Below are 14273 nucleotides of genomic sequence, written 5' to 3'. Positions count from 1 at the left end.
TAGGTGTCGGGCATGTCCATGGGTCCCGACCTTGTTTTGGGGTAGCCCACCGTGAAGTTCAGGCGCGAACGGGATATCAGGCTGAACACCAGGATGGGGTTTGTATTGGGAGTTTGTGGACAACCCAGTGAGGGGTCTGGTCTCTCAGGCTTCCACATTGGCACGGGTTTGACATCATCGGACTGCCATCCGGGTTATGGCACTGTATGTCGAGGATGCTACTTGAGTGTCACAGTAGCACTTGACCCAGACTTAGAACTTGTTGATTAGGGGGAAAATCAACAAATGCATTCATGCATTGTGTAATCATGCATCATAATTGTTAATCTGATCCAGATCTTGGAATTGGTCCATGGCACCCATGTGGGGCGGCCTGACCCAACCCGTGAGCAAGAGGAGGGAGTTGTTCACATTAAATGAACAACTCCCTCTCACCCTTTCCTATTTAGAGTGAAAGAATGCAAAGTGGGGATACCTTAGGGTTTTGGCTATATATAGATGCTCTAACCCTAAGGCCCCAGATTATTAACATTGGAAACCAAAATTTTCCTCTCTCTCTACTCTCTAAGTAATTGTGTTCTCTTAGGATTCCATCTCTTCCCAAGGATTTAGGGTGTGGAGTTCTCTGTAGAGAAGCCTAACAAGATATTCGAAGATTGTGAAGGAAATCATTCGAGTTCGTGAAGCTTGTAACCAAACCTGTATGAGATCATCTTCCACTGCGTTCCCATCTCCATTTAGGTAATACCCTAATGGATGGTGATTTATTTATATTGGTATCAGAGCCATTAGGGTTTTGGTTCACTTTTTTTCATTTTGGGAAAAGTGATATCTAAGTTTTAATGGGGTTTCTTAAGATCTACAACCAACGGCATATAACGCTGCCATGGCAGCGCATGCACCGTAGCTGGCTTCCGTTGCTGCACAAAGGCCAGCACGCGTGCACACCTGCTTGCCCCTGCACACGCCTGCCATTGGTTGCCACTATTCCGTTTGTGTATTGGCTTGGCCGTGCCCGTGCTTGCGTTTTTTATTTTGGAATCTACCTTGGACGTTGTACAATGATTGTTTTCAAAAAATTTTTAGATTTTTGAAAAGTAATCATTGTACTTACTTTTAAAAAAACAAAAAAAACTTTTCCTTGAGTTTTGTGCTTTGAAAAGTTATCATTGTGAATCCTTAAAAAACAAAAAAAGGTTACCTGTGTTTTCCTTTTGGTTTTGCCACGGCCCTTCTCAATCTCTCCTATATGTCGTGTGCCTTATACAGTGATTGCACGCACAGCAACAGGGGCTGTGTGGCGGTGGGCTGCCGCTGCTGTGTGCCTTTGGGCCACTTTAATATAAAAAAAATGGTGGGTAGATCTATTTTTTATCTTGGTTTTAGGATTTTTACAAAGGAGATGGGGAAGTGGGAATCCTTTCACCCAAACTCTTTCTTTTTCCCTAATTGGGTTATAATTGTGTTTGTATGCCCAAATTTTTATTTGCCCTTAAGTTTTTATTTTTGCTTCAATGAGTTTACAAATTTAAATTAGCAATTTACCCTTCTCGTGACGATATTGATTTTGTTTGACTCGCACCATATGGGTAAGAGGTCAAACCCCATCCCATGCAACCTATGTCTTTTAAATCCTATGGGATGGAAAATTTATTGGTGCTTGTGTAAGGGATATTTTTTTTGTGTATGTGCGATAGAGTTGGTAATTGAATGTGATACAAAGTGTGGTGCTCCCTAGTAGTGATGTAGTAGGATTCTTCAATGTAAAGAGATGGTTGTAATTTTTTGTTTTTTGTTTTGGGAAGCCATGTAATGGAAAACTACTGCACTGCATATAATTTTTTGGTATCGACTCGGCATATCACTTCAAGTACCAATTTGGGTCTTTTATGTGAGATCCTTGTGCACCCGATGTATGGTGCATTATTATGTAGTGTGAAGATGCCCTTTCCTCATTGACTTTCTTTTATTCAAAATCAGTTGAAATTATACATTCACAAATCCACACACTTATGAGATTTGATTATGAGCCTAGCGAAGTTTTTGGTCTCACCGTGCGAAAAAGGGAACCATTAATTTTAATCAGGGTTTCTTGAACAAAATTTTTGAATGAGTACTAAATGTCCTCCCTTGCATATTATGGATTGTAATGATGGTAACCAAGACCGCTATTATTGACCTTAACCAACGTAATAAGTTGGATGGAACCAACTATGACATGTGGCATCATAAGATTAAATTCTTACTGAATGAACAAGAATGCCTTGAACACCTGACCTCTGAGATGGCTAAACCCGATGAGGGTACTATCGTCACCGTCAAGACAAAGAAGCCTATGAGGCTGGGTTTAAGAAGGATTGTAGTGCTTGCTCTATCATGTAAGCTCGATGCACGACAAACTAATCTGCTAGTATGAGAAGTGCAAAACTGCCAAGTCCATGTGGGATCAGGTTAAGTTAGACTATGGCGATATATCAACTACAAGGCTGCGGGCTATGACCTTGAAGTTTGAGATGTACCGTAAGGACCCTAAGCATAGCATAACTGAACACCTTAGGTTTGTGAAAGACATGATAAAAGAGTTAGATGATGTTGGGGTACACCTTACCGATGAGCAACAAGTTTAAGCTGTCATTAGAACGTTACCTGATTTATAGGCCCAAATGAAAATAGTTCTCACACACAACGACAATGTCAAAGCTTTGAATGGCATTGCCGTGCATATGGAGCTAGAGGAGGAGCAGCTAGAGGCGACCCAAACACAAGCCCTTGTCATCCAAGCGGGGTAGCATAAGACTTCAGGGTCTAAGCGTAAAAGACAAAGGAACACAAGGAATCAAGGACAAGCTTAGAATATTGCACTAAGTGGAGGCAAATCCGCCAAGCACAAACGTGGCAAGCGAGGCGGAAAAAGAGATCTTACCAAGGTCTCTTGCTATAACTGCCAGAAGATGGGGCACTTCGCTCGTGATTGCACTAAAGCAAAAAAAGTACCATTTCTATCCCTCTCTCCTAGTACTTTTGTGTGTACACATACACATGTTTTGGTTGCCCAAACCCAATCTAATTGGATTGTGGATATAGGAGCAACAAGACATAGCACATGATCGAGGGGGATTTGTAGATTATAGGAAGGTTCCTGATGGCTCCCAGAGAATCTACATGGGAAATGACACAAGTAGAGCGGTTTGAGAAGTTGGTACTTATCAGCTCACCTTGCACTGGATGCATCTTCCTTCTTCATGATATGCTACATGCACCAAAAATCCAACATAATCTACCTTCAGCTGCTGCACTTTTAACTTTGGGATATTCATTTATTTTTTATGGTGATTTATTTGAGATACATTTAGATAGTGATTTAATTGGACAATGTAAGTTTGAGAATGGTATTATTAAACTAGATTTAGTCAATCCTGTGGTTTCTTCTTCATCTTATGTTATTAATGCTGATGATAATTCAGAATCAATTGCATGGCATGCTAAATTAGGACACATAGGTTGAGATTGGATGGCAAGGTTAGCTAAATAAGGCCTTCTTGGCCCACTCGCTAACATCAACCTACCGACATGTGAGCCTTGTTTAGCTGGTAATGCCCACCAGAAGCCTTTCGGAAAGGAAATCCGAGCAACCCAGACCCTAGAGCTTGTCCATTCGGTCATCCTTTGGACCAACGAATGTGAAGGCATGTCATGGTGCTTCTTATTTCCTTATCTTCATAGACCATTATTCACGATATGGTTATGTCTTCTTGATCGCTCACCATCACGAAACATTAGATTGTTTCAAACGCTTTATAGCAGAGGTAGAGAATCAACAAGGCAAAAGTTTAAAAACTCTATGAACTGCTCGAGGACGTGGATATCTATCAGATCAGTTTAAAGAACTGTGTGAGGAAAAAGGAATCACTAGACAGTTAACTATTCCTTACACCCCGCAAACAAAATGGTGTAGCAAAGTGAAGGAATAGGACACTTCTAGATATGGTTAGATCAATGATGGCGCAGGCCAACCTCCTAATATCTTTCTGGGGGGATGCTCTTTTGACTGTTACCTACATCCTTAATCGTGTGCTATCACAGTCAGTTCCTTCTACTCCCTATGAATTATGGAAAGACGCAAAACCCACTTTGGGGCATATGCGACCATCGAGATGTGCTGGATATGGTCATAGTACCTCCCATAAGATTGGGAAACTTAGCCCTAGAGCTAAAAAGAATATCTTTATAAGATACATCGATAGCTCAAAAGGTTATGTAATGTACGGTGGACATCAAGATGGAGGAATAACCGAAACCGAATCCCGCGATGTTGATTTTCTTGAGACCGATTTTCCTAGTATTAGAAAAGCTACCAGAGATCTTGATCTCTTTGAGATAGAGACTGATGAAAGTGTTTCACCTACTCTCGACGAAGGTGTGAAATTAATAACTAATCATGAGATCACTAGAGAGGGTGAGAGTGGTCATCAGCCCAGTGAGAGTGCGCCACTTAGTGAAAGCGCACAACCCGAAAGTCAAGATCCCTTTGCATGCAAGAGCGCATGTATATGTTCTCCGACATCATTTTGAGATTGAAGGGAACATCCTCGTTTGTGTTCCAAGGGATGAGGATAAGCCAACCTCAATAAGAGAGGCGTTCTCCTCTCTAGCTAAGGAAATGTGGCAAGCTGCTATGGAAGATGAATTGAGTTCTAAGTAAGAACCAAGTCAGGGAGTTAGTTGACCTTCCGCTTGGATGCAAAACCATCGGGAACAAATGGGTCCTGAAGGCCAAGCGCAAGGTAGATGTTTCAATTGAAAAATATAAAGCACGCCTTGTAGCAAAGGGATATACCCAAAGAGAGGGTGTAGACTATGATGAGACGTGCTCCCCTATGGTGAAAATGGCCTCTATACGCCTCATTCTAGCCATTGTCACAAAATTAGATTTGGAACTCTACCAACTGGACGTTAAAACTACTTTTCTCAATAGAGAACTGGACAAGGAGATCATTATGGCTCAACCTGTGGGTTTTGAGATGAAGGGATAAGAGTGTAAAGTATGTCGTCTCAAATGTTCCATTTATGACCTTAAGCAATCGTCTAGCCAGTGGTACATTAGATTTCATCATGCCATTAACTCTATAGGTTTTGAAATGATTGAAGAGGACCACTGTGTATATGTTAAATGGTCCAAGGAAGGTTTTCTTATCCTATCTTTCTATGTTGATGACATCTTATTGGCTGGAAATGACATTGAGTTGATTGTCGCCACTAAAGAGTGGTTGTCCTCTACTTTTAAGATGAAGGATATGGGGGAGGCCAACTTTGTGTTGGGCGCGAAGATTGTGAGCGACGCACTATGAGATTTCTTAGTTTGTCTCAAGAGACTTACATAAAGAAAGTCCTCGAGCGATTCCATATGAACAACTCAAAACCCATAGACACTCCAATGGGCAAGGCATGCACTTTGAGCCTAGACCAGTGCCCTAAGACTGATGAAGAAAGAAAACAAATGTTCAAAATTCCCTATATGGCTATAGTAGGCAGTCTGATGTATGCGATGATGTGCATGTGACCAGACATATGTTTCACTGTTGGCATGATTAGTCGTTATCAGAGTAACCCAGGACCAATTCATTGGCATGCTGTAAAGAGGATCCTTCGATACTGTTGTGGAACTACAAACCTCTTGCTCACCTCCAGTGGTTCAGACTTGAGACTGAGAGGATATGATGATGCTAATTGGGCTAGTGATAGAGAAAAGCACAAATCCACTTCAGGGTATGCATTTTTCCTAGGAGGCAGAGTTGTTACTTGGAGTAGCAAAAAATAGATGCATCGCCCTATCCACGATGGAGTCGGAGCATGTCGCATGTTCACTCAGATGACATTGTGGTTATACATTGTGATAGCACGGCAGTGCTTGCATTTGCGAAGTACCCCAAGTTTCATGGTAGAGCCAAGCACATTGACATACGATATCATTACATTCAAGACATGATTGCGCAAGGTGAAGTTGTTCTGAAGCATATCTCCAATGGTAGTATGTTGGCTGATCTTTTGACAAAGTCTATTGCCAGAGATGTTTTCCTTGTTCATGTTAGGAACTTGGGACTGAGACGGATTTGACATGTATTTTACTTTGGAACACTTTTATGGATGGACATTTCTATGTATCCCTCTTTCGTTTATTTATGAGACATATTTGTTTGAGCGATTCTGTGTGTACACATTAATTTGTTATTATAAAGATGTCACCAGGCATCGACTCGACCCACTCACACGGGTGACTCGCCTTGGCACTTGTAGATATCAAGCAAGATGAGCCTATGAGCATTTGTGCTCCATGGCGCCTTAGTTAGAGCTAAGATGAGACCTTATCTGGTCAAACTTGGAATATACCACACTTCTATGTAGTTAGTGAAAAGCCGGATGTGAGGTTTCAGGCAGAAACCATGAGGGTGATTGTGCTAGAAACTCAGGTTAGGTGTTTGGTGCAGTGGCTAGACTAAGCTCTACATGACGTTTATATTTTTTGAGAGTGGCATGCCCACCTTAGTGGGAGTTACACCATAGCATACATATCATACTGTAAATACTTATACCGACCAATAGTGAGAGTGACTGAATGGATCCCTGTTTCATCACTGTGTGAACCACATGGATTATGTTAATCCCACAATACCATTATTACCTGAGACAATGTCATGAAGAGGACACCCAATGACGCTACTTTGACATGCTCCTTAGGATCATGGATGATGTGGTCCAGCAGGATACATTTGGAAAAGCTGTTGGGAACAATCAAATTGACATGAGGGGCTTAGAGAAAACCATTTGACATTACACCTTTGTTTTGTGACTCATTGCCTGAGCGACTTGTCGTATTTGTGATTGACGTAGTCATGAGTACATTGCATACAAAGGGTTGGCACTGCTCATCATGAGGAATCGAGAGTACTACATGTGTAATTGGATTGTTTGGGGTATTTCAAGATTGTTTATTAGTGATGTGCTATTTTGGTTAGATGGAAGCTTGATATAATACTCCTACCCTGTATTATCTTGTTGGGTCTCATGCCCCATTTCCTGTACGAAGAGTTACACAATTGAGAGAAACTTGGATGCATAGTTGATCTAATGCCCCCATGCATGGATGAGTGGGAGATGTTAATTAGATCCAGGTCTTGGACCCGATCCATGGCACCCATGTGGGGTGGCTTGACCCAACTCGTGAGCAAGGGGAGGGAGTCATTCACTTTAAGTGAATGACTCCCTCTCCCCCTTTCCTATTTAGAGTAAAAGACTGCAAAGGGGGGTGCCTTAGGGTTTTGGCTATATATAGATGCTTTAACCCTAAGGCCCCAAATTATTAACATTGGAAACCAAAATTTTCCTCTCTCTCTCTACTCTCCAAGTAATTGTGTGCTCTTGGGATTCCATCTCTTCCCAAGGATTTATGCTGTGAAGTTCTTTGTGGAAAAGCCTGATAAGATATTCGAAGATCATGAAGGAGATCGTTCGAGTTCGTGAAACTTGTAACCAAACCCGTACTAGATCATCTTCCACTGCGTTCCCATCTCCTTTCAGGTAACACCCTAACGGGTGGTGATTTATTTAACATAATGATATTGTGTTTGCTTGTATGGTTTAATCGCTCACAGGGCTTAGTTGGAAGCTTATCCCTTGAGGGACCTCTCTTTTTAGATATGAATGTAGGTATGATTGAGCCGATTAAGGTCAACCAGGAGTACCATGGTGGAGAAGTGTATAAGGCCTGAGGTGTTCCGGGCGAGGAGCATGGTGCTGGTTGCAGTTGTGGTGGATGTACTTACGAAGTACAGTAGTGTAGGCTAGAGGCCCAATGTACATTGACTGGATTTCATTTTAGTTGAGGGTTTTTATATGAGATTGATGTAATTAATGATGAATGATAACTTTGAACTCTTTTATATTTTTATATGCCTATATGGTATAATGAAATTGAAAGTACTGTGAACGATGGAATAATTGGATATTTACTTATATAATATCATTAGCTATTGAGATTGAATAATTATCCATAATAGTATTTACTTCCACTATCGCTCTGTTTAAACTCTGGTTTATGATTGTACTATCATGGTGGTGGACATGACACAGCAAAGTGTGGATCCTTGCATTTTGGTGTGGAATACGGGGGGTATTCCAATCACACTGCTAATTCTTGGGAGTGGGGTGTGACAACACCATTCTCACAAGTATAAAAAATCAGAATCTCAGAACTAGAGGGGATCTCTCAATCAATCAAAAACCTGTTAATTTGCTTATCTTTCCTTTACTGCATTTTTATTTTCCCTAGTGTAATCTTTGCTCTGACCATCGCTATCACTCTTTGTCAAGTTCTTTGATTTCTCTTTCAGGGGTATATTCTTTGTATGTACCGATATTGAGATCAATAGAAATTATTGGTTTCTCCTTTCAATTCTGTCATTTGGTTTTGCGATTGCCCTTTTCTTCACGTATTGCAATTTGGCCTTTAATTCAAAATCCTTGGAGCAATCGAGGCAAGAAGTGAAACCACATCTCCTTATAGAAATCAAAAGTATGATCTTCACCCGCGCCCTCTATCACATGCTGTTTAGTTAATGTTGACCGATCAGACGGAAGACCGTTTGAAAAGAGGTACAAACAGGACCGAGTTAGCCTTCAACCATGGTTAAGGAATTCCATCATCGGATGACCAAATGGGAAAAGGAAGTTTCTACATCGTCAATTGAAGTGGGACTGTAAGAGTGACCCAAAGAGTTCAATCGCACGGTCAATTGACCTGTGTTAGAGTGAAGGAAAACTTTCAAATTTTCGCCTTTTCCAATCCCATAAAAGAGTCATACATGCATTCAGTACAATGATGGAAATTTTGTTTGTTTTGATAGCCAATATGGTGTCTAAAGACTCAACTGCTGCTCCCCCTCTGGTTCTTAAAAATCTAAATTTTGCGTCCCTTTTAATGCAAACCCGATATATATATTTTTTTTATTTTGTTTTTTTAAGACCCAATTATGTTATCAAGAGAAAAAAATAGACTGCAACCCAAACATTTGGAACTATAATATATAAGTAAAACTACTTCATTGGATAGAATTGGTTCACTTGTACAGGTCAACTCCAACCATTGGTTTTCCCTCGGTTCTTCTAGACAGTAATATCCTCTTCCGGGATTGAAAATCGGGGGAAGAGCAGTTCAAATCACACTCCGTAGTGGACTCACTCTTGCTCCTGGTATTAAATAATTCCACTCTTTGCTTGTGCAGCAATTTGGGTTCTGTTCCACCTTCTGTTTTGTTTGCATATTTCTTGTCAGGTTTACTCTTTGGGACCTCGTACAGGGTTACAGCACAGCCTCCACTCTGCACTAGCACATCTTCCCGATTCTCACCTGGCACTTGAAACATTTCAAGTAACTCGACCACCTGACTCATGGTAGGTCTCCCTTTGGGGTTTTGACTAAGGCATTGGTAAGCCAAATTGGCTACCTTCTGAGCAGCCTTCACTGAGTACTGACCTTCCATCCTGGGGTCCAATATCCTTAGCAACTTCTTGTTATGGTTCAATAGTGGGCGTGCCCACTCGACCAGGTTGTGTTCCCGGCTTGGCCTGCTTTTATCCATTGCTCTCCTACCAATGAGCATCTCAAGGAGCACAACCCCAAAGCCATATACATCACTTCGAGCTGTTAGGTGGCCTGACAACAATTACAGATTAGATCATAAACTAAAACTTTCAGAGATGGACTCAAATGAATTAGTTATATTAGTTTGGCGACGATTTACCAGTCATCACATACTCTGGAGCAGCATATCCATAAGTACCCATCACTCGGGTTGACACATGGGTCTGGTCTCCCATTGGTCCATCCTTTGCAAGCCCAAAATCTGAGAGCTTAGCATTATAATCCTGGAAGGTATGTCTTCAACATTAGTTGAAGGACAAACTGGATGATGAATGAATAGATTTGACTGGGTATCCGTAACAAACTAAAGGGCCCAGCCAGAAATTTTCTCTTTTTGTTTTTTTTGGTAAATGGCAGCTAGAATTGGAATTGAGTATCTTCATCTTTATCAATAGACTTGATTTAAAGAAAGATTACTTCCATAGAGGTTGGATAGGTTCTACTCTGTATGGACCTTCAACTTTCCATCTTTTAGTGGAACAAGCCATAGTAGTCAAGGCGTCTACACGATGCCTAGGCATCCAATGACCTTGGTTGCCCAGGCGCCCCACCTTCGTCACCTTTGTTGGTGTCACCTTTCGTCCAGGCCCCTCCAACCCCTTGGGTCGCCCAGACGCCGCGACAACTATGGAACAAGCTATAAAATTTTAATGTTAAGACACAGAATACAGAAAGTCGAAGCAATGGTAAGTTGTCTGATGTCTTACCGAATCCAGTAAGATATTCGATGTCTTGAAGTCGCGGTATATTATAGATCTTTCCGCTCCATGAAGAAAAGCTAGCCCTTTTGCTGCACCTAAAGCTATCTTCATTCTAGTAGACCAAGTCAGTGAGACACAAACCCCTGTTAACATAATAAAATGAGATCAATAAAAGAGGCAAATAAATCTACACCTATATAATGTCATTTAATTCATTTCAACGTTTTCAGTGTCTAGAAAACCGAAAATCCAAACCAGATATAAATGTGTTTCCTGGTTTCAGTCACCATGTGGCCAGAAAAGCTTAGACTGCCGCATTGCAGTTGGCATGTCCCACAGCCCAAACCAGTATGCGCTAGCACTCCAGTGGTGAAACCTTGTGCTCTTTTCTAATGTCACATGGTTCCCAACACGGCATTTAGGCCATTTAGATACTTACTTCTAAAAAGTTGCTTCTCCAGGCTCCCGCAGGACATATATTCATAGACCAACAGCCTATGCTCATCTTCACAGCAGTATCCAATGAGTTTGACAAGATTTGGGTGACTGAGTTGTCCAAGATAGTTGACCTCTGCCTGTAAAAGGATACCAAAGTTAAGGTGAACACAAGCTATGAAGTTTCCACTCTAGTTAAAACATCACAGAAAACGTCCTCAACACCCACAGAAAAGCATCATAGAAACCATTTTCAACCACAAAACGATACTCCCAGAAACACTCAGCTCAACCCCACTGATAGGACCATTAATTTTCTAGTGTTGGTGCCTGTGTCCCATCAGATGGTCCATCCACCCTGTGCTCTGAACCTGGCCTGGCCTGTTGAACTGGTTGACCTGTCATTTGGCTCACAGAACATGTGGGCCAAGACTAATTTTTCTGAAATATTCTGTTGATACATATTCACCAGCCCCCCCCCCCCCCAAAAAAAAAAAAAAAAGGAAAGAAAGAAAGAAAGAAATGAAGAAAACAAGATAGGATTCCATTAAACAGTTTAGGGTGAGTCTGTTTCCAGAACTGTAGATTACATTCGATTGATCAATATTCTAGGTCATGTGGCCTACAAAGTGGTCACCATCGCCTTATGTATATTGTTCATTTTATTTTCATCAATAAAATAATACTAACATAATAAGAGGAAGAGAGAAGAAAACCTGATGATCCCCAACAAGTAACCAATTAAATAGACCAGTCATCGTTCCAAATAATCATCATTTACTATAAGGACAAGTTCTTACTATGGGAAAAAGACAACATAGTGAACTGGAAATAAAAAAAATTCAGAGAAGACAAATACCAGCCATTCTCGGTCGCCTTGGAACCCCTCTGGATTAAGCACTTTGATAGCAACTTGTGTGGTTTTGTAACCTGGCCTGATGCTTTCATCTATAACTCCTTTGTAGACGATTCCAAACCCACCGTCACCAAGAACTTGATCCGGGCGAAAGTTCTTGGTAGCCAATCTCATTTCATTATAGGAAAAGATGTCCATGTTATGGTATCCAGGATTCTGACGTAGATCTTTGACATTTTTGGGAATCACCATAACATTTGCCACTGGTATCTTTGGTTTTGTTGTGGATGTAGTTGTGGTTTGGCATACAGCAACTGAAATTCATAGATGACCAGAAATTCGTTAGATGTAAGCAATATTATTTGGCTAGGGAAAATTCATGCTATTTGCTTCTGCAGCTGATGCTCCTAGTACTACTACTACTACTACCACTACCACTACCACTACCACTACCTCACATCTTAATATCATTACTAAATCTATCCGTAGTGATTACAATGATACTCTAATATTTCCAACAAACAAATACTGATAAAACCTACACTATAGCCAGAACCAGTACAAGTGCTCTGTCACAGACAAAGTAATTGTGCAAGCTTTCAAAAGGTGAGGACAATACAAATGCAGGTTCCTGACACAGTCCGATAATTCTTATTTTGGGGGAAGAAAATGAGGAATGGCATGGGAAGGAGTTTGGATTAGAACCCCCAAACCTCTAAGGAACTTGTGTCGTTCATGGATAGCTTAATTGAAGTCTTTTTCTTCTACCGCTACAATCACTAGACTAACTAGAAGCATTAATTATTTATAAATACACTCTTCTTACTTTGATCAGGCACAGAAAATCAATGCAAAACCTTAACCTACCAGGTTTGTACATTTCTGGTACTCGTTTGGTGAATTGCTATCAAGTCCTAACCATTATCAACTTAAGCAACATAACTTTCATATAAAGGAGGATGACGAAGACCCTTGTTACGGTTTAATCCACCTCACCAGATGTGCCATATGGTTTGTAATTTTATACATGGTTAGGCCCATTGGCTCTACAAGAGACACATATATGAAAAATTATTAAATTTCCAAAGAACTAGAAGAAATTCAATTCCTAAACATGCGAAAAAAATGAAGGTAGCTCGGTACATTAATAATTAATACCTGTCTTCTGGGCTAATAGTTGCTCTTCAATGGCAAAACAGTTCCCCATCAATCTTATTCCTTAACTACGAGATTTGGATCTCATTCTTCCATTCTAGATCGAAGTGTCGAACAGAACAACCAATCTAATCTTCTGGGTTCACTGCGATATTTCCCCCACTATATTTCAAAAGATAGAATCTGGGCAAAGCTTCCAACTCTCTATTATCTGATCTGGGTATCCTCTTCCGAACCGTTCAACCACTGCAAAAAACACTCTGACCGGATCTGGCTTTGTTGAACACAGCAGATGGGATTAGCAGCAAATCTCCGGCGAGGCGGCCGGCTTCTGATCAGGGCCGCCGGGAAAACCCGGTAGTAGGAACCAGAAATAGAGTCCTTTGACGAGATTTAAACGAGAGAAGAGAAGATTTGCTCGAGTTGTGGAGAGGGTTCGTCGTGTCGATTCATTCCATCTCTTTTTTATTCTCCGAAGCCTCCGAAAAGGCCAATACCACTCGCACCCGCTGGGCAATTTTTTTCTTTCAACACCAAATCGTACTAGAAAGATCCTGAGCTTTACATAAATTTCAATAGTGCCATTCCTTCGGAACTCTTCTAGAAGGCTTTGTTTGGCTGTAAGGGGAATGCAAATTTTTTCCCAAGGGTAATAATTTTAGGTATTTGATTGCAAGGGAATTGTTTTTCTCATGGAGAATAAATTTCACTGTTCAGGGAAGAGTGCAATTTTTATTTCCGACCAAACACGCAAGTAAATTCAAAACCTGAGAGAGGCGTTGTTTCGTCAATTGAAAGCTTGGAGAACCTGGAAGTCCTAATGTCTCTGGTGCTGTGCTGGTTCAGTCTCTTTGAGAAGCTTCGAAGTTGAGAAGCTATTGCATCAAGAAATCGTCGATTGGTCCTTCGGGTGCCGCAACCTACAAAAGGACGTCCAGGGGCAAAAGAGAACCGGTGTGGTTCTGACCTAGGACTCTCTAATACCTAAGTAAGATCTCTCTAAGCAATAGATGAATTACTGGAATTCAAGATGGGTCAATGGGGTTGAATACCTGAGTATTTATAGCTGAATATGGTGGTGTGGAGAGTCCAAGTAGTTGGTGATAGGCCTCCTTGGTAGTAGAGTCTATCACGTAGTAGATCTCCTCTGCTTGGGAGGCAGAGTCCGAGTAGAGAAGGTGTTCGCTCGCAGATTGACATGCGTGCTCCTCAAGTGTTGGATAAGATCCTTGAGAGTCGTGCACGGGTAAAGTGCATCTCCTTTGGGATAAGATCCCCTTGTCTGCAAGATGATGTAGATTTGGGGTGGTGACGCCCTTGTTGACCTGGGTAGTGATCTTGGTCCTGGAGTGACCTATTGGGTCTCTTCCTTTTGAGCTCAGTAGATGGGCCTTGATGTAGCCGAGTCTGAGTCATCCTCTCTTTATGC

General features: G+C 41.2%; 1 protein-coding gene across 1 annotated transcript; it reads right to left on the bottom strand.

Annotated features, from left to right (window-relative positions):
* Positions 1-9081: 9081 nt before the first annotated feature.
* LOC122660135 (probable serine/threonine-protein kinase PBL17) lies at positions 9082-13195 on the bottom strand. Its single transcript, XM_043855314.1, has 6 exons — positions 12848-13195; positions 11693-12003; positions 10838-10973; positions 10405-10541; positions 9798-9921; positions 9082-9709 (listed from the first exon to the last, which is right to left on the bottom strand). Exons 1-6 carry the CDS (start codon positions 12894-12896, stop codon positions 9114-9116), a joined length of 1353 nt encoding a protein of 450 aa, XP_043711249.1. The 5' UTR covers positions 12897-13195; the 3' UTR covers positions 9082-9113.
* Between the last annotated feature and the right edge of the window lie 1078 nt (positions 13196-14273).

The sequence above is a fragment of the Telopea speciosissima genome, chromosome 4 (assembly GCF_018873765.1).
Source record: "Telopea speciosissima isolate NSW1024214 ecotype Mountain lineage chromosome 4, Tspe_v1, whole genome shotgun sequence".
Lineage (NCBI taxonomy): Eukaryota > Viridiplantae > Streptophyta > Magnoliopsida > Proteales > Proteaceae > Telopea > Telopea speciosissima.
This window is presented reverse-complemented; position numbering and strand designations above follow the sequence as displayed.